The sequence below is a fragment of the Syngnathoides biaculeatus genome, chromosome 5 (assembly GCF_019802595.1).
Source record: "Syngnathoides biaculeatus isolate LvHL_M chromosome 5, ASM1980259v1, whole genome shotgun sequence".
NCBI classification, from domain to species: domain Eukaryota; kingdom Metazoa; phylum Chordata; class Actinopteri; order Syngnathiformes; family Syngnathidae; genus Syngnathoides; species Syngnathoides biaculeatus.
The window spans coordinates 24,426,768-24,451,290 of NC_084644.1; the positions used below are offsets into that span (position 1 = coordinate 24,426,768).

General features: G+C 40.8%; 3 protein-coding genes across 4 annotated transcripts; 1 reads left to right on the forward strand and 2 right to left on the reverse strand.

Annotated features, from left to right (window-relative positions):
* Positions 1 to 481: 481 nt before the first annotated feature.
* Positions 482 to 8,240, reverse strand: elovl4a (ELOVL fatty acid elongase 4a). 2 transcript variants are annotated; one of them, XM_061820704.1, is made up of 8 exons: positions 8,183 to 8,240; positions 7,858 to 8,099; positions 7,048 to 7,124; positions 5,607 to 5,794; positions 5,301 to 5,381; positions 4,342 to 4,513; positions 2,529 to 2,656; positions 482 to 2,212 (listed from the first exon to the last, which is right to left on the reverse strand). In XM_061820704.1, the coding sequence occupies exons 3-8, from the start codon at positions 7,112 to 7,114 to the stop codon at positions 1,895 to 1,897; spliced, it is 954 nt and encodes a 317-aa protein (XP_061676688.1). In that variant the 5' UTR covers positions 7,115 to 7,124; positions 7,858 to 8,099; positions 8,183 to 8,240; the 3' UTR covers positions 482 to 1,894. The 2 variants fall into 2 exon arrangements, with proteins under 2 accessions (XP_061676688.1, XP_061676690.1); XM_061820706.1 differs by lacking the exons at positions 7,858 to 8,099; positions 8,183 to 8,240 and adding an exon at positions 7,511 to 7,718.
* Positions 8,241 to 9,313: 1,073 nt separating this feature from the next.
* Positions 9,314 to 13,830, forward strand: prelid3a (PRELI domain containing 3A). The gene is made up of 7 exons (XM_061820558.1): positions 9,314 to 9,638; positions 10,508 to 10,676; positions 10,759 to 10,848; positions 12,106 to 12,176; positions 12,258 to 12,360; positions 12,499 to 12,573; positions 12,677 to 13,830. Exons 1-6 carry the CDS (start codon positions 9,607 to 9,609, stop codon positions 12,556 to 12,558), a joined length of 525 nt encoding a protein of 174 aa, XP_061676542.1. The 5' UTR covers positions 9,314 to 9,606; the 3' UTR covers positions 12,559 to 12,573; positions 12,677 to 13,830.
* Positions 13,831 to 14,254: 424 nt separating this feature from the next.
* On the reverse strand, positions 14,255 to 20,787 carry fbxo32 (F-box protein 32). The gene is made up of 9 exons (XM_061820556.1): positions 20,188 to 20,787; positions 19,303 to 19,421; positions 19,047 to 19,096; positions 18,871 to 18,963; positions 17,250 to 17,343; positions 15,967 to 16,151; positions 15,689 to 15,871; positions 14,915 to 15,058; positions 14,255 to 14,796 (listed from the first exon to the last, which is right to left on the reverse strand). The coding sequence occupies exons 1-9, from the start codon at positions 20,298 to 20,300 to the stop codon at positions 14,707 to 14,709; spliced, it is 1,071 nt and encodes a 356-aa protein (XP_061676540.1). The 5' UTR covers positions 20,301 to 20,787; the 3' UTR covers positions 14,255 to 14,706.
* Between the last annotated feature and the right edge of the window lie 3,736 nt (positions 20,788 to 24,523).

A 24,523-nucleotide genomic window follows, 5' to 3' on the forward strand; every position in this document is an offset into this window, starting at 1 on the left:
ATTTTTGGATGTGTGTCTCATTACGTATGACAAAATATACCACTGCATTTAAATAAAAAAATCATTCCAATAGTAAAAACATGGTGCTGATAGTGTGATGGTCTGGGGCTGCTTCTTTCTTCAGGACCCGGACAGCTTGTTGTGATTGATGGAACCATGAATTCATTCGTTGGAAAAAGAAAATTCATTTGCTTTAGACAATAAGGCATAACAGTTTTTTTTTTTTTTTTAACAAGGGAATGAATAGAAAAGATGGAGTTTATTTTCAATTGATCCCATTACCACAGTATATATTGTAAAATGTTCTTTCAATGCGCTTTTTTCCACACTGTACACTGCTAAAATGCAGTAGTGCAATATATTTGAGTTAAAAATCTTTGCTCTATGTTTATCTTTTTTATGAATGAGTTACTGTTGCTATTGCTGCTATTTATTACACAATACAATATAATTGAACGCCAAGATTTGGGCAGGCATTAGGTTTAATTTAAGAGTTCAATTTTATAATATTGTACTTTAAAAAAAAAAGAAAAAATACACAAAAGCAAGATGGACAAATGCCCAAGCCAACTAACAAGCTGGGAGCAGAGTACCGTACAAAAGATCACAATGTATTATCTACAGCACATATACACGACAAGCATTCTCAGTGAGATAATAGAAAAGATCAGTATGTACATGAAAACTGAAAGATATAAATAAAAAAATGAAAATGTATTTGTTAATGAAAATTGGACAATGGGGCCAATTTACACTGCACTCAAAATACTTCAGGGACAGCAATTATTCTTCTAGGCAGATGTAGAATTTAAAGAGCCCTGCGTTTTATGTAAATAAATGAGAGTACAATGCTGTTTTTTTTTTCTTTTCTTTTATGATGATGTTTACATTCAGCCAGCTGAAGACATGGACTAAGCCTGTAAACATAAATCTGTCAAAACAAATTATTTGAGCAAAAGAAGGAAAGTGATTTAAATTGAAAAAAAAAAACCCTTGTCCGCTAGCTAGCTTTGAATATTTTTAAACAATAACATGAGGTTTTAGTGCACAACTTATTTCACCATCTTATGAGACAAGCAATAAAATATAAATAGAAAAAAAAACGTGAGCAAACATCCTAAAAATCAGTATATGGCCGGGCAAATGACAGCAGGTCCACATTGTCACATTACACACAAGTAGGGACATACAAAACGCACATTGCATACAGAAATCCTGTGGAATATTTTACACTTTTATATCACTTTGAGACCTGCAGTGCCTCCATTTGAAATAGAAGACTACCATTCATATCCAAAAGAATAAAACATAATATTATCTTGTTATCTTCACTCATACCATACCACTTGTTGTTGACAGCTTCCTCCATCTTTACAATAATAACATTTGGTGAATAACCGCAAAGGCGCCTTTTGACATTACGTACGATATGATGACTTCTGCCACGATACAGTGGCAGTTGCTCTAAAGATTATCATAGCAACTCACCAGTCAACGAACTTAGAACAACATCAGCTTCATACATTGTGTACAATTTAAACAGATATGATTTTGTGTGTGTGTGTGTGCGTGTATTCCCATGATAATATTTCTTTCCAAACGAGCCAAGAGAAGGTTACGTAATTCCCGATCACTCCACGGCCGCATCATTAGAAAGAGAGGAAATCCTCTGATCTGACTGGAGAGTATTTTGGCCTATTTGTAATTATGGCGGCCTCTGTATAACCTCAGACCTTTCATACAAGAAATACAATGCTCTCTCCACACAAGCCAGTTGTCTTGAAATGAATGCATCACACATTTAGCTCATCTATCCATCCTTCCTTAAATGAGGTCTTCTGCACGTGAACACTAAATAACTCAAACCAGACCTATTTTACCTCAACCATTTTCCCTAATCTCTTTTTGCTCTTCCTTTCCTCTTTCTCCTGCTGGTGTTTTCCTGGGGTTTGTCATCTTTGCACAGCGCCGCCGCACCATTGGTGGCCTTGCTGAGTCCATTGACAGCCCCGTTGGAGAAGGCCTTGCTCGCTTTGGAGGAGGAGGCGTCGCGCCTGGGCTGCTGGTGGCGGTAGGTCTGGTAGTAGAAGTTGCCGAAGAGGACGATGAAGGTGATGGCGTAGCAAATTAGGGAGTAGTGCATCCAGTGAGGGAAGTCGCAGTTGACGTAGAGGGACAAAGCCGTGTGGCCGATGGTCACATGGAACTGAATCTGAGACACGGGCGGGACATCACGTTGGATTACACATTTGAAGAGAGATGACAGAGAGTCAAACTTCATTTACGATCAACAAGAGATCGCAGAACTTTGATAACAAAAAAAACTGTGAAAAGGGTGTGGACTCTATGTGTCTGTCTGCCTTTTCTGTACATAAAACAAATGTATAAAATAGTACAGTGGTAATACAAATAGTAATTCAGGATGTGTATTTAAAAATGATAAATAGTTTAGAATAAAATTGGAGTCACTGACAAAAACAATTTTAAAAAATTGATGATCTGAGTGTCATAGCGGTGAAGGATGTTACCATCTGGATGATGGTCAGGTACTTCTTCCACCAAAGGTACTTCTGGATCTTCGGACCACAGGAAGCCAGGCCATAGTACAAGTACATCAGCACATGGATCGCCGCGTTCATGTGTGCACCAAAAAATGCTGAAAATAAAACAAACGTTTATATACATCGAAGAAAATAAGTATTTGAAAACCCTCCTATATTGCAAGTTCTCCCACTTAGAAATCATCGAAGGTTCGGAAATTTTTATCGTAGGCGCATGTCCACTGTGAGAGAGATAATCTAAAAAGAAAAATCCAGAAATCACAATGTATGAATTTTTAACAATTTATTTGTATGATACAACTGCTAAGAAGTATTTGAACACCTCTCTATCAGCTACAATTCTGACCCTTAAAGACCTGTTAGTCCGCCTTTAAAAGTCAACCTCCACTCCATGTATTATCCTGAAAGAGATGCACCTGTGTGAGGTCGTTAGCTGCTTAAAGACACCTGTCCATCCCATACAATCAAGCAGACTCAAACTTGTAACATGGCCAAGACCAAAGAACTGTCCAAGGACACCAGAGGCAAAATTGTACAACTCCACACAGTTGGAAAGGGCTATGGAGAAATTGCTAAGCAGCTTGGTGAAAAAAGGTCCACTGTTGAACCAATTTATAGAAAATGGAAGAAGCTAAACATGACAGTCAATCAAAATCGGAGTAGAGCCCCATGCAAGAAATCACCTCGTGGGGTCTCAATGATCCTCCGAAAGGTGTGGAATCAGCCCAGGACTACACGACAGGACTTGGTCAATGAGCTCGAAAGAGCTGAGACCACCGTTTCCAAGGTGACTGTTAGTAATACACAAAGATGTCATGGTTTGAAATTATGCAAGTCACAGAAGGTTCCTCTGCTTAAACCAGTACATGTCAAGGCCCGTCTTCAGTTTGCCAATGACCATTTGGATAATACAAAAGAGTCATGGGAGACATTTTTGTGGTCAGATGAGACTTTTTGGTCATAAATCCACTAACCGTGTTTAGAGGAAGACAAATGGTGAGTTCCATCCCAAGAACACCATGCCTACTGTGAAGCATGGGGCTGGTAGCATCATGCTTTGGGGTGTTTTTCCTCACATGGGACAGGATGACTACACTGCTTCAAGGAGAGGATGACCAGAGCCATGTATTGTGAGATTTTGGGGAACAGCCTGTTTCCCTCAGTCAGAGCATTGAAGATGGGTCGTGGCTGGGTCTTTCAACATGACAATGACCCGAAGCACACAGCCAGGAAAACCAAGGAGTGGCTCTGGCATGGCCTAGCCCTTTTCCAGACCTAAACCCAATAGACAATCTTTGGAGGGAGCTGAAACTACATGTTTCTCAGCAACAGCCCAGAAACCTGCGTGATCTAGAGAAGATCTGTGCGGAGGAGTGGACCAAAATACCTCCTGCTGTGTCTGCAAACCTGGTGAACAACTACAGGAAACATTTGACCTCTTTAATTGCAAACAAAGGCTTCTGTACCAAATATTACAATTGGTTTTCTCAGGTGTTCAAATACTTATTTGCAGCTGTATCACACACATAAACTGTTAAAATAAATCATACATTGTGATTTCTGGATTTTTTTTTTTAGATTATCTCTCTCACAGTGGACATGCACCGAGGATGAAAATTTCACATCCCTCCATGATTTCTAAGTGGGAGAACTTGCAATATAGCAGGGTGTTCAAATATTTATTTTCTTCCCTGTAATTGTTGATTTTTTTATCTTAATGAAGAAAAACATAAGGCTGTCAAAAAAAAAAAAAGGACGCGTTATAAGATGAGCCACTCACACTGCCCTCCGGCGACCCATTTGATGCCGATCCACCAGAGCGTGAACATGGTGCAGTGGTGGTAGACGTGCAGAAAGGTGACCTGCTTGAACTTCTTCCTCAGGATGAAAAACACTGTGTCCAGGTACTCGATGCCTTTGGAGATGAAATACCACCACAGAGCTCCTGCCACCTGAGTGGGATGCAGTGAAAGTTTCTTTAACTTGGAATATGAATACACACAAGTACACGCCCATGGGCAATAAGATTGAAAAACACACTTCTTAAACAATTTAGAATAGAATAGAATAGAATAGAATAGAATAGAATAGAATAGAATAGAATAGAATAGAATAGAATAGAATAGAATAGAATAGCAGCCCTCACCTAAGGACAATTTTGGGTTTACCTTCCACACATGTTTTTGCAATGTGGGAGGAAGTCAAAGTGCTTGGAGAAAACCTATGCAAGTAATAGTAGTCATAGTTTGTACATCAAACTGCTTGAAGTGTGAAGCCATTCAAAATTCTCATACGCTAACCCCCCCCCACTCCTCCCCACACCACCACCACCACCCTCCTTCTCTAATTTATACTGAATGTTAATGCTTTGTGATATTTCGACATCCAAAATTGTGGGGATAGCTTCAATGTACGAAGCAGTTTTTTTTTTTAGCAGCTCAAGTCCGTAACATATGCACTGTATACTTTATGTCATGTATGCAATCGTGTTACAACCAGATTACTTGAGACTATCTGAACTTTGGCTTCTTTTATCTCAGGTATTGTATACAATATAGTATTGTCATGGAGACAGAAAACTGTAACTGGACACCCCCTGTGACTACTTTTATATGTTATTTTTAGAATATACTTGTTTTACAAGGTGCCTTCCAAGCACTCCTTTGAAAATGTGTTTAATAAAAGAACGAGTGAAATATTATTCCAATCCAATCCTGCACATGTACTCCTCGCACTCACCCTGACTTCATTGGGGTCGTCGGAGTAGTTCACCCTCTGACAAATGTAGCTGTAGCTGGCTGACCGGGCCGCCATAAACAGCTGGAGGGAGAAAAATCTTTAGTCCCGGTTAGGTGATGAAACTGAAAATGGAAGGCGTTCAAAAGTGGAGTGAAAGCATTCTGGCGAAAAGATGGACACACTCAAGTGAAATTCATCAGAACCCACAGGACAAGGCTGTCGCTCATCAAAACAGAAGGGTGTGATTTATGATATATATTGTATTCCTAACCCCCCCCCCCAAAAAAAAAGACTTGATATTTGTACCTCCTTGAAGATGAAGAAGTTGAGGAAGACCATACTGAAATTGTAGACAATGAGAGTTTTGCGAAGTTGGAAGGGCTCCCTGTTCTTCATGTATTTGGGCCCCAGCCAGAGGAACAGCAGGTAGGATGCGCTGATGGCCAAAGTGGGCAGGGGGGTGTCCATCAGGGGCCATTTCTCCACTCGCTTGTCTGTGGGAAACATTGACAACTTCATAGGCCAACAATAGCTGTTGGGGTATTTTACTACAGAATTGCAAAGGTAATTTCCTAAAAATACACACCACAGTCAAAACGCCCCTGACGATGTCTAGTCATGTATAGTTCGACAACTTTTGGAAAAGTATTGCTATAAAGTTGGATATAAATTCAAGCGCTTCAAAGTACAGCTTTTCAAGTATCAAAGGAAAGCTCTGGTTTTTCTTTGCCTTTTTCTGGTAAAACAGATGGAGGACTTCATGCTTAGAAGACCTCAGTTCAACAAGAATAAAAATAACTTGTGTCCTATGTATCTTGCTTTTTCTTTCTTTTTTTTGCAATTCAAAAACTCACGTATGACGCATCATGCCTCCTCTTTTGCAGTAAACACAAGTCTCCAATCAAGATTTGATGAAACTTAGAAGGAAAAACACGGGAAGGGACTTTTTAAAAATATAAAATTTTCTTTGCTTTTAACTAAGACAATAGACATCATTGGCTACACGGTTGCGCATCTGGTTTGATAGTTGGCCTCACAATTCTAGGATCTGGGTTCAAATCCCAACACCCACTGCCCCTCCGTGTGGAATTTGGATGTTTCCCCGTGCCTGCATGCGTTTTCTCCGGGCACTCCAGTTTCCTCCCACATCCCAAAAACATCCAACATTAATTGGACACTCTAAATTGCCCCAAGTTGGATTGTGAGTGTTACTGTTATGTCTCCAAGCACCCTGCGATTGACTGGCAACCAGTTTAGGGTGTACCCTGCCTTCTGCCTGATGATAGATGGGATTGGCTACAGCACTCCATTGACCTTTGTGAGAATGAGCGTCTCAGAAAATTGATAGATGGATCAATCGATATCATTGTTTTAAAATTGTAACATAAGTTCATGGAGCTCCCTGGCTCAGCAAAATGACTTCTAAAGTTAAATGAAAACTTAAACAGAACAATAGTTCCCTAGATTATTCTGCAGTAAAACAAGTTTGTCAATATAAATAAATATGAATACAATTGAAATGTTAGTCTTTCACTTATTTTTGTGATAAATGAATAAAAAAGTGCAGGGAATTCCCAGGGTCACCAGCCTCTCTTATCATGTTTACATAAAAAAAAATACATAAATAAATAGCTTCCTGAAGTCAAAGTTACTTTTTTTTTCTTTTGGCCGTTGGAGTACCTGCCCATTTTATACGGAGCGTCTGAAAATGGTTTTGTATTGTTTGACAAAATCCCTTTATAATTACCTGCGATGGTTAAGGTCCATTTGTAGAATTCTATGGTGTCATTAATCAGATGTGTGACAATCTCCATGTCTGATGACCTGAAATGAAGAAAGCTGAGCTGAGTGGACTTTCAAGCAAGATGTATCCTGACCTCGCTGTCATGAATACGGACACGGAGAGAGCCAGAAATCATGCTTGCTATCTGTGTGTTGTCTGTTTGTTAATACACTAGATTGGTGAGCAGTCCAATCCACAGGCAGACCACACGGGCCGACCACGACGGATGCATGATATTCTATATTCATGGCTCGAATGCGCACAAAGGCCGCGACCATGCGGGACATGCGCAAACATGTGTCAGCACATTTTTGTCGGCTCCATGAACGCAAGCGGTAGTCGGGGGGAGCAAAATCACCAGTGTTTATCACTGTACTTGATTTCGTGGTAGTGGGGGGAAAAGAGAAATAAATAAATTCGCACCCACCCCCAATTAAGCAGCTCATCATTCGCCTAAACCTGCTGCAGCATCCGCCATCGCCCTCACAATGGTTACAATGTTCCCGCAATAAAATCACCACGAAGGATAAAGCAACAAAAACGCGTGACTAAGTTGAAGACAGCGCAGAGGCGATGGGATTCGGCACGTTTGCAGTCTGCGGCATGCACTGACCCGGGCCTTCACCAAGGAGGAGGGAGCTTCCTCGTGTATAAACCCGTTGAGCTATTTCCGGCTTGAATATCAGAATGATGTCGTTGCAAAATTATACAAACACACATCACGAAGCGGAATTTTATATCGCCCTCCCCTGCACCAGTTGGGATGCCAATTACCTTGCCGTCTTGTTTTTGATGGATCAATGATGACATTCAGTGCAAGGTCATACAGCATACATTGAAGTGGTCAATCCTACCAATCCTGTTTATTATATTTTTTTCCCTCCCGAGTATTAATTCCTCAGCCTCAGCGATGAGTTAGATGGCGATGGCATGAATGTGGCGTTCTGTAGCCTCCTTCTCGACGTTGGTTTCCCTCACAATTCTCTTGAGCCTTCGCAGCAGCTCCGTCAGGTTACCTCCTCACACACACATGGGTTCATAAAGTAAAGTGGTATCATCATATATACTGCACGCCTTGACTTTATTTTCTTAATCTTACCTCATTTCCGCTTTAGGTCTAGCTGTGTATTATATCAAGCTTGATTCAGCCTGTGCTCGGTGCGTGAGGATGGTTGAAGGATGCTTTGCGCATGCGTACAAAGGGAAGCAGTTGCAGTCCAGGCGGCCCATTGACGTCCCAAAGTATACTAAGGTGGGTTAGGAAGCACAGCAGTTGTGCCACCAAAATAAAATGGACTACTTCGAGACGAGTATCTGATCAGGTGAGGGTTGGACACTACCAGGGATGCTCCCAGAATTCTCTCTTCACTGACAGCATGATATATTTTTAGATCAGTTTTACAATAACATGTTTTATTTGTGATTTATTATAAAACTTCCATCCATATGAAGTCAGTAGTGGCCCGGTGTATTTTTCAATCCAGGACACCAAACCTTTGCATTATATTGAGTCCTACAACATTTGTTACATTAATTTTGTTGTTTTCACTCTGAATTTAGTTGGCTAACATGTGTTCATTTCGTAGTTATTATTATTCTTCATTCATTAAATAAATGTTTGGTTGATTTATTGTAAACAACATAAAATCATTACTCTAATTAACGATCCCTCTGTCAATCTTAAATCTTATCCTAAATGAATAAATGAGAAAAATTAATCATAACAACTCTTGATTATCACACTATCCAATGAAACTATTTACATGCACACTAACTTTCATTTATTTATTTTTACCTCATTTCTAAATGACTCGCAGGTCAAAGCCTAATGTAGTCGTTGAGCGTAGAGGTTTGCTCATCCCCAATGTAACATGCATGTTTTTGTTATGTGGGACAAAGCAGGCCTACCTGGAGAAAAACTGCATGTACTGCATGGAAACACCACATGGGAGGACAGAATTCATATACCCAAAGCTCAAAGCTGCAAAGCAGACTTGCAACAATTGGGTCATTGTCCCTGCTGCCCAAATGGTTAAATTCTTATACTGTATCTAAGTATTCAATTGTAATGTTACTTTTACTGCTTCAAATGCACTAGATAATGCTACATTATCGCCAGATAGAGCTTATTCTCCAATTTCTAGGCCACGAATATTGTTTTATTTTGAAAATCCGAACGTGACTTAAACATCTAGCTAAGGGTAACTTCACGTATGATGGCGACCACCCTGCGCCGGTTTTGCTCCTTGTTTTCCTCCTCCTCATTGCAATACACACGTAGGCTAAACCTTCCCTGCCTCTTGCTCCCATATCTCGGGGAACAGGATTTTTTTTTTTTTTGTTTTTCCTTTAGCGCTGGTGCTAGGAGGGGGGTGTGGGGGGGGACCATCTGGACGCACTGAACTGATGGTGGTGGTCCCAGGGCCCAGTGTGCTTACTGATCATCCCCACAGCGGGATATGGTCCCCTGAAGCTCGGCAGTTGCTATTGTGAAGAGACAAGGTCACTACTCCCGTGAGAAACATGAAGATTTGGAGCACAGAGCATGCTTTCAGGTACTGCTGATGCGTATATTTTTATTTATTTATTTGTTCATTTTGTTAGAATGTTTCCTAAAAAAAAAATGAGACAGCTCACTGATGCTCTACGGCATGTGAGAGTTGAAGAGGCTCACATAAAAAAAAAAAAAAAAAAAAAAAAAAAGTGCAAGCAAGTATGTGATCACATCATAGAACACCACAAGTAAATGACCATGTGCTCCTGTTTTATTTTATAGGTATTACTGCATACACTCACTGGACACAACTTTGCACAACTGCCTAGTCTATATGGACTGCACACAAAATACAGTTCCTGTATTCATTCAAGAAGATAGTATTTTTCTTACTGGGGCACTATAGTGTATTGAATTGTCCAGATAGGTGCGAAAGTGTGAATGAAAAGTTTGTTGAAATGTGCCCTTGGATTTGTTGGCAACCAGACCTGGATTTACTGTACCCGGCCCCAAGTTAGATGGGTTATTGTAATACCTATTATGTCTTGTGAAGATTCAGGGTTCAAATCTTCCTATGTGTGAAGTTTGCATATTCTCCCTGCGTTTGTCGGGGTTTTCCACAGGCTTCCTTCCACATTCCAAAAGTATGAACATTAGTCTAATTTACCCATAGAGGTGTGTGTGAATGGTTGCTCATCTTTATGCACCCTGTGATTGGGTGGCGACCATTCCAGGGGGTACCCAGCACCTCACTCATTATAGATGGTATAGATTTTTTTAAACGATTAATTGTTTTGTGTTGTATATTGTCATATGAATAACTTGCTGACACGACCAGTTAAATCCGCTTGGGTGAAGCTAAAGTGGTTATAGCCGGTCTAAAAAAAAAAAAAAAAGGTTTCAGGAAAGGTTCTGTTTGTTTGTGGGAAGTTACCCATGGGAGACGGTGATCAAGGCCGCCATGAGGAAGTACCCCAATCCGATGAATCCTCACGTGGTGGGCGTGGACGTGTTGGAGCGCCGCCTGGACGCAGAAGGCCGCCTGCACAGCCATCGACTGCTCAGCACTGAGTGGGGCCTGCCGGCGATCGTACGAGCGGTCAGTTGTCATGCCGTCAACATGTTCCGTTCACGGTACAGTAGTTGCTAAAAAGTGTGTGGTGTCACTTCATGTTTTGTAGATACTTGGAACCAGCAACTTGCAGACGTACGTGAAGGAACACTCCATAGTTGACCCCAAGGAGAAGAAGATGGAGCTGTGCTCAACTAATGTAAGTTCATTTGCTGTGTGTGGATTTTGAATTCTGACAGGTATTTATTTGATTCCTTAAGAGAATTGTACATAGGCCATATCCTTCCTGCCTTGCACATGGACCCCCTCTTTCTCCTTCCAAGAATTGGAACAGGATGTTTTGAAGTTTTATATCCACTGTAGTCTGCAGTCACTGTCGCCTCATTTGTTAATAGCTGCATTATTGACAGTGTTGATTATGTTTACAAAAATTAATACAAAAGTTAAATCTAGACTATTTTTCCTAATTTTGTGAATAATTTTGCCCATGAGGCCCTATTTTTGGCCAGAACAACGGCCCCCAAAATTGTCTGTGCATGTGCCTGGCTATTATTATATCATTTATCCCATTTTCTGAGGCACTTAACCTCGCAAGGGTCATGGATGTGCTGAAGACCTTTTCAGCTGACTCTGGGTGAGAGGCAGGTACACCCTAAACTGGTTGCCAGCAAATCACAGATCACATATCAGCAAACAGCCATTCACACTTCGGGCAATTTAGAGTCTTAACTTAACCTACCGTGCATGTTTTGGGGATGTGGTAGGAAACAGAAGTACCCGGAGAAAACACACACAGGCATGGGGAGAACATGAAAAGAAAAGAAAAGAAAAGGTCTTCCACTAACCAAGTGATAGAATCGATCCCGGGCCCTTTAGAAGCCGTTCCGCCGCTACGAGGCAGTCATGCAATCTTTGCTGTTTGACTACTTACAATATCAACTCAATTTGTATTTTATACCTATAGATTCTGCTTGATTAATTGATTTCCCTCTAAATTGATCAATTTTATGCATTAAAAACCCTAAAGCTTTTTAGTTGTTGTTTTTTGGCAGCGCAACACCTTACATAACGACTTTTTGTTGTTGTTTTCACATCAAATCAGAATCCTATGACTTTCTGCCACTCAGAGGTATTCTGGTCCCTGTGGTTTACAAACATGAGGAACAGATCTGCTGGAAAGGAAGTTTGGAAAAATATACACCAACCCCGCCCCTGGATATACCAGTACTATTTATATAAATTACAGATACAATCTCTTGTGATAAACCACATCTTCTGTAAAAAAAAAAAAAAAGAGAGAAAAAAAGAAAGAAACACTTTGTCTAAGTGGACAAGGCACCTGGCAAATATTTGGGTCAGATTGTCTACCATCTAGTTGGGTGCCGGCTTGGATTTGAGGAAATCATGCCATTTAAATTTCAAATCATTCCTTCCATTCATTTGCTATGTCCTGCAGATTACTCTCACCAACCTGATATCAGTGGATGAGAGGCTTGTTTACATGCCACACCCACACAACCCGGAGGTGTAAGTTGATTTCTTCCATTCCCTTCTAATTTACGAGGTGTCGTTTGATAGATTTTGCTATACCTCTCTCGTGCTCCACAGCACCATCCTGACACAAGAGGCCATCATTCGCGTGAAAGGCGTGAGTTTGAGCAGCTACCTGGAGGGCATGATGGCGAGGAGGATGTCTGTTAATGCCAGGAAGGTAACAACACGCACTCACACGCACACACTTTCCTTGTCCAATTGCTGTATGGGTCTTTTGCTTTTCTTCACCAGATGCTTTACAATGTCTGACCTTTTTCTGGCCTTTAATTTGTCCTTTTTCTCTGTGGCTTTTTAGGGTTGGGATGCTATTGAGTGGATTATTCAGAACTCTGAAAGAGAAAACATTACTCTCTGACATTTATTAATTCTGGTAAGCCTGAGCAACTCTTCCCCCCCTTTGATAAAAAGCATCTACAGTACAATAGTTTTATATTTTTCTTGCTCAGCTAATTGTTATGTCTTGACTTTTGCAGGAATGCCACACCACATAGCAAGTACTTGGGACTAAAACACAGGGGGAGTCTTTGTGGACTTCTCACACCACACACAGACTTACTTGTGGAGTATATGGACAAAGATTGATTGAAACTGGTGTGTATCCAAATGGGGGGAGCTGAATGCTCAATCTACAACTTCTGCTTCAGAGGGAGAAAAAAACAAAACTTTGGAACTAGCTACTGGAAAGTGCAACCCAGTTTTTGGTTCGGTACATTTGGGAGTATGCCAGATTTTGATGTTGAACTATCCATCTGGAGTTATGAAGGATACTGGGAATGACCCACATGGTGTGTAGTGACAAGTATCAATAACTAGGAATGGTTAAGCACGTGGTTAAGAGTCCTCCGGGGGAAAAAAGGTGCTTTCAATGTATTAAAGTCTATGTAATTATTTTGCATGATAACTGTAAGAGAAATTAAGGACCATAGGAGCTAGAGAGTAACTTAGCTTTGCATTCTCTGACGGGAATGGAAATTTTTGCTCACATTACCGCAGAACACCAGCTCATTTTTAATGAATCGTCAGCCGGTGGTACCTCAAATTCTTTGCAACTGAGATCGAAGGGTGGGTGCAGTTCCAAAAAACAGTTGGCCTCATAATGCTGCCAGTGAGTGTGAGTGATTGTGATCACTAAAGCCTCATGCCTTTGTACGTGTAGAACGAAGCTATAGTCCGACAAAGTGTGATTGCCGGAGGGAGACTCACACTGTTACAAAACTGAACATCATCTGAAAAAATATGTACAACGGTAAAGTAGGACATTGTTCAGATTGTCTGCTAAAAAAAAAGAAGAAAAGTTTAATTTGTTTATAATCTCAACTGTTACCACGCACGAATTCACTGTTTGGTGGAACTTAACATTTGGAATAATGTTTATATGAACAGTGTCATTTCAGCTTCCTATAGGCACCATATCTTCATGGATATTTTCCATTGAACAAAAATGACCTAATGACCTATTACAGATGCAAAAAACGTTTCTCCCGTATGGCATGAAGAGCTTGAGTTTTTCAGGATGTACTAAATAGATCCAGAAGAGGGCGCTAGTCCCCTTTGCACTGTCCCAAGAACTGGGGGCAATAAAAAGTGTAAGACTTGTCTGCTGAATAAAGGTGCTTCTGAAAGTAAACATTTTATTGACATAACGGACATTTACAGACTGCTTTACATAGTATGTACAATAATTGTTAGAGCAGAGAAAGTCTGGAATTGACTGCAGTTCTTTCAAAACCCATTTAAACAAGCTTGAGCTACTTAACCAGAATTTGAGTAAATATGCAGCATGGCGCTTTGTCACGCAGGAGGTTTTAGGAGAAATATGATGTCCCACATTCTCTTTGGTATCTAAGAAAATACACAAGTGTGTTCAAAAACCTCAAACAGGATCTGGAATAATGTAGCAGTTTCAAGTTTTGCAATAAGGCACACCAAGTTGTACGTATCTCAGTCATAAACAGTTGCAGTTAGCAGCCACAGCAGAAAAAAAAAACAAAAATGGTATCAAATCTTTATAAAAGTGGAAAACTAAATTTAAAAAAAAAAAACATGGTGCATTTACACCTGATTGCTTACATTTATTTTCTCTTCAGTACTGAAGCCTCAAGTAACAGCGGTGCCAAACCAGACGATAGCCTCTGTGCTTTAAACTCTGTATTCCCAATGTGGTCAGGTATAACAATACAATACAAGTAATAATTTTGCATATTTACTCATATGAATAATCTTCCAAATTCCTGCCTTGAAATAAACTACGACCAACTACAAATTAAAACCACTGCATCTCCTTACTTCTGCTTCCACATCCCGAGCTCTCCTTCACTCACTTAATAATGACAGCCTCTTACCTTAAAAAGTAAACAAACTTAAAATCTCAATTGCATATTTGTCCCACTGCCTGATCGGCATCAAGTCACATCTGCATATACATGCCGGAATCAATAAAACAAAAACATGATTATGTACAGTATGTACACTCAGGTCATATATTTCAGAGGACGGGAGTGGATCAGAATTTAAAAAGGTTAATAAAGTCTTGCGGGGAGAGGGCCATGGTGCAGCTTTCTGGGTTATTGGCAGTGCAGGGATGATTTGTGTCCTGTGGTGGTAAAGAAAGACACTTGAAATACTGTCTAGATGTAGTCTCAAGTCCTGAAATACTGTTATTTGTCAGAGTCATTCTTACTTGTCAGATAAAAATACAAAAATGTGTATACCTTCCAGAAAAGGATGTGACAGTGTGAGCAAAAGTGCAGTGTGTCACTATACTGCTCTCGGCGTGGATAGCAGCGACTCAGCTTGAAGTACATCTTCTTCCATTCCAGATGACCCTTGTCTGACACCATCAGACGCTTCCGGATCTAAGAGAGGAACAACACTTTTTAAGATAGATTTAAAAAAACAACAAAAAAAAAAACACTTCTTTTTTTTAAAGTGTACCAGTCCAGCTTTAGGGTAAACCACAGCACAAAGACTGCTCTTGTCAAAATTTTAGATGATTTTGGAACTAATTATAATTACAATAAACAAACTGTGTCTCTTCTGCTGGATCCAAGTGCTGCTTTTGACACCAGTAGACCAAAACACAAAAATATCTAAGTGGCCTTCCTGATGCTGCATACAAATGTTTTTGTTTTTAAATCTACTTCACAGAACTATTATGGTTATCTTGGACATTAAAGTTGTGTGCCTTATGGCTCAATTTTAGGCTTTTTATGATTCAATTTGTACATGCTCCCTCCTTGGCAAATCTCATCGAGGCACTAAGCCAACAGCCATACCTATGCTTAAGATACTCAGCTGTACAACTGTCTGATGATACCAGTCTATTGGAGGCTCTCTTTAAATGTAAAATGCATTTGTAAATGTGGAAAATTTGAGTTTGTGTACCCAATACTGCATAATGTCTACTGAATCCAATTTCATGATTAGGATAAAATTCCCTGCCCACTGAAGTTGTACGTGTACACATGAGCTCCGCGTCCACATGCCTGTCTGTCTGTGAAGTGGTACTGGCAGAGTCTCTTCCAAAGCAGCAGGTCCTCAGCAAGGCCCCCCAATTGTGGGCAAACTTGGCCCAGGCAAACCAAATCCCTGCCATCCGAAAGACGCTGCATGATGTTCAACTGCAGGCTGGCAGGCAGCTCCGTCAGAGTCATGCCTGTTGATGTTGGCTGGAAGGGCCACAACAAAATGAGCACTTTTGTTTTTTTACCTACTATAAACAGAAGTGTGAAAGTAACCAGCACGTCTCTTTCCCCCATCTCACCCTGTTGATATTGATGTTGTTTAGCTGCTGCTGCCATTGCAGGATATTATCCATGCGGTGCACCCATATGTTGATATTCCCCACCAGCACAGACTTGCCCATGTCTTGAACCAGACTGCACAGCGAGAGATAGAGCGTCTGGAGCAGCTCTTTGATGGGACGCACATCCTGCTGGTTGTCGAGCACTGCAGCAAAGAGAATAGAGACCGGTCACTTACTTTGGACAATCTCAATATTTGCTCACAATCACAAAATTTATGCTCAAGATGAATATGCATGTACATTTATATGGTGTGGTGGTGGAGTGATTTGTCCTGTTATGTATGGCTAAAGTACTTCATAAGAGCACATAAACAAGCTCAATAAAAACACCAATTGTAACAGTACCTAGTGTGCAGTCTGGCTTGCAGAGCCATTGAACACCACGATGAAAACAAAATAACTGCACAGCAAACAACCACAAATTCAAAATTTGGCATTCACCACTTTGCATATTAACTTTTTTTTTATCTTATACTCAATTATTCTATGAAAACTCCTGTTTTCTCGGGTTTTAAGTTAGGCCTACGCACAAACCGTATTGCCTTTATGCCCTCTGGGGACAATATTGGTGACAAAGATGTATGTTGGAGTAAGTGGTGGTCTTTCATTTAGACCCAAGTCGTGTTTTGCCTGAATCAATGGGGAATTACAAACCTTTTGTTTTTTTGAGGAGGGGCATCGAAAAATCAGATTTCCACTATTCGCAGCAGGGCTCAGTTCCTACCTCTGGGAAACAGTGCTCACTGTGTATCGAAACTTTCCATTGTAGAGACCATAATATAGACTATTGTTGGGTCATATTTCCCTTACATCAACAGGTTTTTATTATAAAAACCCACCTGAAGAAACTGGCACCCCATTTTACACTCTAATAAATTAGAACCCACACTTCTGGGCAGAGTCTCTACAGGACTTTGGAGTGCTTCGGCACGAATCTTTGTCCATTTATTCATAAAAGAACATGAACATAATCGGTGTCCCGGTTTACCAAAAGGTGTTTGATGGAGTTGAAGTTAGGGCTCTTTGTGCACTGGGAAAGTCTAAATCACTCCAAGAATTGTTCATAGTGAATTTGGGGGCAAGATATTATTCATGACCCCAGACTAAAAAGCTATACTTTAAATGATTCAACTCAACCCTGGTAGGAATATTACTGAAGTAAAAAAAAAAATAGTGGTCAAGAACTATTTTAAATAAATAAAGTTTTGTTCTAAACGAATGATAAGTGTGACAATGCTTACCTTTCTGCACCACTCTCTCCAGAATATTCATGTAATTTTTCTGAGCCACGCCGCTGAGTGAGGGGAGCTGCGACTTTGCGATAAGCTCCAGCAGCTTGAAAAGAAAGAGAGAGGGAGAGGGGAGGTGAGAAGAAAGCATAAATTGACTGCTGTCAACTGAGGGAGTATGTTCCACTGATTTCCTACTTAAGCTTTGTTATACCACGTTCTTATGTGAAGACACACAAAACACTCCTGATGAGCAGAGTCTGGAAGCAATCCACCTGGGCTGAAATTCATTGATGAATGTTTTCAGGGGTAAAAAGCTGCTGGGAAGCATTTGGCCCACAGCCCAGGGGAGCCCAAAAACTTCCAAAAACAAGCTTTAATCACTTGCATGCTGATCCTGTCAAGTGAATTATTCATCCGAGTGTGCACGTGTTGTTGTCATCATTTGCTTGCAAACACACAGCACGCAACAGATTGGCATGGAACACGTACTGTGACATCATGGAAGAACATGCTTGACCTTGGATATCGGAAAACAGATGCTGCAGGACCACATGAGAAACTGCCCACATTTCTAAGGTCTTTAATGAACTGAATTACATTCAAATATGCTGTATTCAAAAACATACATTCTTGAAGCACTGGGTTCTTCATCCTCAAACCTCGTGATCCCCTTTTAAGATTGTCTGCTTGCACCTTATTGCTTTTTCCATTCCTTCCAGCTGCATTCCTTTAGCCTAATCCTATGACGTTCGTCTTTTAACAGCTCATCAGACCCAGCGCGCTTTGTAGAGCAGCCGGGCAGAACAATGTTCGTTTCCATATCTACTTTTAGCACCCATGGCTCACAAAACTGCACTTCATAGCCTGGCGCTCACCTCACGTTTTTTTCCACAAACATAGATGATATTAGGAAGACCGCTCGCCATTACATAATCCCAGGAGATAAACAATGTTTCTCGCACTCTCTCCATGCAATCACCTCGATTTCTCTCTTTGGACACAAGAGGGGACCCGATAAATGTCTCTCAACAAAAAACTTGATCAGTTATATTAAGTCGGAGTAAAGTGAAACAATCCCACGTACACAGAAGAAAGCGGTGACTCGGGACTGTGTGTTCACAATAGACGATCTTGTTTCAAAGACATAATGTTGCACCGGCTTCTGGCACTGAACTCCTTGTTAGGCTACGTTAAAGAGTTTGTCAGAATCACATGACAACTAACATGAATAGTTTGATGAGGCCTGCGAAGAGAGACCACACCTCACTGCGTGGATAAGCCCTCCCACACCAGCCGACATGCAGCTCACGTGGATTTACATGTGGAAAAGTTTACATGAATGTGGAGATGCTTGAATGAGTGGGGGAAAAAATATGATATTTGGTGCTACTTTATTTCGGGGAGACAATTTCAACACCACCACCAAGCACCCTCCATTGCGATTAGTATTAATTGCGATGACTCATACACACAAACATGCACTGACTAAGTCACCATCATCAGCACTGTCTGTAGAGCATTGATAAGAGACACACACACGCGCACACACACACTAAGCTTTAACCCCTTCAGTGTGGCTACTTCAAACACATCAACAAACAAAGATGTGGAGGGTGAAAGGAGGGCTCACTCTGACGACATAATTGAACCTCCTCGTGTCCTTGATGGCGCTGCAGAAATCCAAGCGGTTGAAGGCTTCCCCCAGGGTGCAATATCCATGGCGCTGAGAGAAGTTAATTAACAAAGTATTAGTTTGCAATCCTCTGCAGTTGACAAAATGTTATGGCAGCTAATGTTATGCATTACCTCCTTAGTGCTTCCTTTATGAACATAAATCCACTTTTCCCTGTGGAAATCTGTGAGAAAGCACCAATGTTTGTATTAGTGGCCTGAAATAGAGTTCATGACACCGAGGGAAATGAATGCTAAAAAACTGTGCGCGCATCTCCTGCCAATCTATGACTGGAAGCTAACTTGGAGTTTTTATTACCATAACTCCAGACTCAACAATAACAGATACTTTATAATAAAACAATCAGTCAGATGGCGGTGTATGACTCACACGGGGCCTTAGTGTTGTTGTTCATGAGGTCTTTTTTTCTCTTCTTGGCAGTCATGTCATAGCCAAGAGAAAGCAGCAAGCTCTCCTTGTTGAAACACTCATGCTCAGCTTTGCAGAAGCTACGAAAACCACAAAGAACAAGTTTACTACACTACTGATTCTCACAGTGTGTTGTGGCACATTATAGTGCCGTTCAAGATCAGGTGTGGCGTGTGAAATAACCGAAATTAAATTGAGTGGTCAGAAAAACATTTTTCCTTGCCAGTGATTTATAGTGACGGATAGAACAATGCTATATAATCCAACGAGATCAGTGATTCTCTTGGGCTCCTCTAGTGGTATGTGAAAGAATAAATGAATTATATACAAATTCAAAACGTCAAATGCAAGCAAACCCATTCATTTAAATGATGCTTGGAGATGCTCATACTGCCTTTTTTGAAACTTTTGTAATGCAGTGACAATAACATTCTCAAGTAGTGTGTGTTTTTAAATTCAGTTCTATTTAACTTTTAAGCACATACATGTGCATTTATTCTTCTTTTGCCTCTCTTTGCCTTTGCCACTCTTAGAAAGCAACACTTTTGGCCCAGATTCATAACGTACATAAAGGAGAGAGGAAAAAAAAAACATCTGGATTGCATTCTGGATGTTGTCACGTTGAAGAAGGAACTCAAATCCGTTCGTTCAAGTGACTCACCTAGCGTTAATCCACTCACTTGCCTAGTTATTAATAGATGAGCGATTAGCAACAAAGAAGAAACGTCGGAACAAAAAGATCAGCGAGAAGGGAAGCCTGCTAGGTCCACTGCATGGCTTCCTTCAACACTTGTGACTTTTTCCATCACATACTTCGAACGTGGTGGCGTTGATGTGATGACAAACCTGTCCACGGAGATGTTGTTGTTTTTGCCGTCCGCCGCTGTCTTTTTCCATCCCTCCTCGGTTTTAACCCAACATTGTCCCGGCGACCTCCAGTCCTGTCCGAGGAAAGGCATTCTTCGCTTGTTTGTGGCCGAGTAAATATGCTGCTGCAACCAAGTAAAAATCAATTAAAAGGTTTTGAAACAATCGAACGGCGTCGCTTGTCGCTGACAAACGCTGTTGAAGGTTTGTTGTAGTTGCGCAGCTTGTTCTTATATGCTCCCGGAAACAGGCTGGCCCCGCCCACCTCGGAAACTTCCCCGCAGCACGTGGCTTTGTTTATCCACTCGAGCGTTGCAAAACGTCGCGGAAAAGAAACACACACGGGGAGGCCGCATCACATACGAACACCCTGATGACGCCAAGTACGCGTGGTCATAAATATCATGCGGAAAGACGCGAGAACGAATGTTTTCTTCATTTTTTTTTAAGGATTGAGCCGCTTTGGGAGGTCATTACGTAATGGTTTTAGGCAGACGAACGGACCTACATATTTCAGTTTGTAATTCGATTAAATGTTTTCTGTAAAACAATCCCTTCCTCAAGTTGTTTTACAATTGTGAATTATAAGTTATATGGACGCTGGGCCAGCTGTTGCGAGTGCTTGCTAATGACCCGGAAGTGTTCTAATGACACGTGTTTCGTTCAAATGCTCCAAGTGAAGCGGACTTTTTGGAGCACGCTAATTCGACCAGGAAAATTTGTAAAATAAATACATAAATAAAACGTTGGTGCTTAAGAGGTGTTTGGGCCTGCTACACACATGAGATTTTTTTTAATGTTTTTCTTGTCTGCCAAATAAATAAAGAAAGAAAGAAGTCTTGCATGAGGAAACTTGATGTAATGAAAACGAGGAAGAAACACGAGAACTTATGTTGCGGCGAATGTTGCAAAAGGGAGCGGAGGTGGAAGTGTTGTAGAATGTTGATGTTGTCAACAACTATTTGCTTTGGGAAATACTTGTTGCTGTCTGTTGAATCCCATTGTTGAAAATACGATATTGGGTAGGACCTTTGTTTTGTATGTAGGGCTGCTTCCTTGTTCTTCATTCTGGTCACTTCTTGATTGGCTACATACTTTTCAAAACACAATTTACGGAGTCATGCAAGGGCCTTCCCCAAACTCGTTTAAAATTTCTCGTCATAAATGTAGAAGCCATTTAATTTTGAAGATTCACTCTTAACACATCTCAGACCACAGGATAAATCTTAAAGGTGATCATCCATCCATTAATTTTCTGAGCCTCTCATCCTCACAACAGTTTGTTCTCGGTCTGAAAGGAACAAAATGCAGACAAAAATGGCCACCCTGATGTGTGATCCAGGTCTTTGTTTAATCATGGCTCAGGCCCACTGCATACAAATAAAGAACAATTTAGTAAATGTAAGAATAACCGACCAAAGAGAAAGAAAAAATACATTTACCAACATTTTGCGTTATTTAAAAGGATGCCAAACAACTTGCGAGTGACTCACTGTGGCATGTTGAGCCGAGTCCCAACAGCATTATTATTATTAAAGTAAAACTTATACACAAGTAATATACTGATTCATACAAGTATATAAATTCATTATAGTATAATTATAAATTATCAAATCATATGCAGTATTTTATCGGGATTTATTGCAACTGAGATTCAGTGTGATCATGTTGTATAGCTAGTTGTTACACATAACAGTCTTTAGTCATAATTTCATTTTTCATCGCCAGTATGGTCCACAAACATAAGATGATATTTAGAAATGTAAAAAGGAAGCACAGCAGGGTAGTCTCATGATCTTTAGTCACTCCTGGTAATATAAATAGATCAAGTTGTCCTTCTCATTGGGCGTGGGTATTGAGTTACACTGTGTATTGTGTGGGGTTGTTTATCCTGAAAGGAGGTAGGGGTTTTGCAATGGGATTTACTTCCATTTCCCCAAAGCATCACCAATGGATCCATGAGAGCAGAATGTTAAAGTTCCCCGCACTTTCAATTGTGCCGTCAAAATGAAGACGTCGGCTGCACTAGGTCAGCTCAGTCGAGATTAGCTTCAGTCCACAAACTATGACGACCACGCCTCGGTCTGCTCGTGTAAAGTTCATTTCCATAACGTCGTGCCGCTTGATATGCACGGCGCATTCAGCGACAAGGCCAGAAGGCTCCAGCTACACGTATTGCAAGTCTGAGTCCATGTGCTTGAGAGTAAAGGAGTGTTTTTTTTTTTTCCATCTGTATTGCGAGAGGGGCATATTCCACATCTTCAGAATTCATAACAGTATTCATTTTGTTACAACGTGAGCAGCAGCACATGCTGCGCAACACTCTTCTTCTTCTTGAAAGAAGCACATCTCGTGTTGATGGGCCAAACTTTATGAGTGTTGTATTGTCTTTTCTGTTCATGTGCACTCGTCATTCATCACTGAAGACTGCTTGTAGTGCTAAAGATGTTGTGGTTAAGACAGAATATGTGTGAAAAATGGTTTCTTCTCCTCATTCAATCATTTGAGCCATACTGGTGTTTATTTCCACTCCCTCATTGTTTTTGGAATGGTTGCTTCTACTGTTTGGTGTTGGTGGTTTTAATGCAATATCCTATAGAAGGCAAAAGGTCACACACATGTTTGATTGTTCTATTCAACATCACATGCAGACACGAACGTGGATATTTGGTTTACAATGGTTGGGGCAATTGCTACCATTTTGACAGACACGAAGAAATAGCTGTGGCTAACAAGACACTGTCATGTGTTTATACGTAGAAAGTGGAATTTCATGGCTGAATGCATGCTACAGTGTTAATTAGTGGGGTTTAATTATCCCCGATGTGCAATAGCTTCTATTTCTGTCGTAGCCCAAACAACAAGATGTCACAGGCCCAGTGAGTGTTCCATCACCTGATAACTGATGCAAAGAGCAGAGGCTTGAAAAAAAAGTCACAGTCGTTGAATTAAGTTAATCGTAATGCTTTTGTGTCAGTTGACACACTAGGAAGAGAAAGGTAAAAAAAGTTTCCAAATGCTAAATGTAGGAGGAGATCAAGTACTACAACAACTATGACAAGGCTTGTTTGGGTCTCTTAAGTAATTTCCAAATATGAGTTTGGGAGGTGCTTAAATACAGAATATGAGGCACATTGTAGCCACTATTTATGTGTAATGTTGACTAGCATAGGTCTGCTTCAGTCCCTCCCTCAGAAGCAATTCATGTTTACAGAAAATGGATGGATTGATTTTTGGGTCAAGAAATTCATGGAGTGATACAATACATACTCAAAAATAAGTCAATAGTTCTGCAGTTATAATGTTACAATGTGTCACCACTCAGCTGCCATTCTTTTCTCATGGAAACATTACAAAGAAGAGATCACAAGAGAACATGTTTAGGAGTCCTGCAGGTAGGCAGGCCCATGTGATGAAGACCATACATACTATTGGAGACCAAGATGAACCCAAGACCAAAACTCACCGAGATCAACAAAAGACCAAGACTTTTTGGAGTCAGGACCAGAACAGGACCAAGACCATAAAGTACATAAAAAAAAAACCACCACTAGGTTGAAGAGTTAGAATGTTCTCTCGTTCATATTCATTTTCTTTTATAGACATTTGACCGCCAAAAACAGTGATGCAACTTTTTTAAAGCACCACATGCTCATTTCTTGCTCAGGTTGCAGTTATTACTGGGGTAGTGGGGTTTAATAACATATTAATTGAACATATTTGTTGTTTTACTAAGTCCTTCTCAATTTCAATTATCACATTCATGAAGTTTATGAATAGCAGATCAATGCTGGCCTCTGTCCAGCCAGTCCGAGACAGAGACGAGAGTAAGACTTTTGGAAGTCGAGGCCAAGACCTTGAAAATGTGGTCTTGACACCTGTCACCAGACCAAAACCAATCTTGGCAACACTTAACTGCAATTAGGAAAACAAATAAACAGACACCAATGTGATGTTGTTTCCAGTTTCTGCATGCTCCTGGATGTGAGGAAAGCTCTATCGTGGCTCTCCCTCCCTCTATGCCGTCCATCATCCCTGTTTTTGTTGTGATGTTGTGAGCAGATAAGACAGCTGCTCTTTCCCGCTCACCCCGCCTCATGCACCACACCTGTCGCTGCTGCTCCCGGATGGGTTTCATCACTCGCTCACATTCTCTCTTGCGAAACCTCTAATGATGGTCACCCCCACACCCCCACCCACCACCACCACCACATCTGCCTGGCCACATGACTCACGTGGTGTCGCAGTTGCTCTCTTGTTTGTGTCTCAAAATAACGCCGTCTCACCTATAGTGTCCCAACAGTCACACCACCCC

Bases quoted from the DNA above. Each gene is read 5' to 3' on its own strand.
- fbxo32 (XM_061820556.1), bottom strand. From the start codon at position 20,300: ATGCCTTTCCTCGGACAGGACTGGAGGTCGCCGGGACAATGTTGGGTT. The intron at 17,344-18,870 runs GTGAGCCCTCCT...TTTCTTTTCAAG, and splicing joins GGTTCAATTATGTCGTCAGA to CTGCTGGAGCTTATCGCAAA. The intron at 16,152-17,249 runs GTAAGCATTGTC...TCTTTGCTGCAG, and splicing joins GGAGAGAGTGGTGCAGAAAG to TGCTCGACAACCAGCAGGAT.
- prelid3a (XM_061820558.1), top strand. From the start codon at position 9,607: ATGAAGATTTGGAGCACAGAGCATGCTTTCAG. The intron at 10,849-12,105 runs GTAAGTTCATTT...TATGTCCTGCAG, and splicing joins TGGAGCTGTGCTCAACTAAT to ATTACTCTCACCAACCTGAT. The intron at 12,361-12,498 runs GTAACAACACGC...GTGGCTTTTTAG, and splicing joins TGTCTGTTAATGCCAGGAAG to GGTTGGGATGCTATTGAGTG.
- elovl4a (XM_061820704.1), bottom strand. From the start codon at position 7,114: ATGGAGATTGTCACACATCTGATTAATGACACCATAGAATTCTACAAA. The intron at 5,382-5,606 runs GTACAAATATCA...TTCTCCCTCCAG, and splicing joins ACTTCTTCATCTTCAAGGAG to CTGTTTATGGCGGCCCGGTC. The intron at 2,657-4,341 runs GTGAGTGGCTCA...TTTTATTTTCAG, and splicing joins ATGGGTCGCCGGAGGGCAGT to CATTTTTTGGTGCACACATG.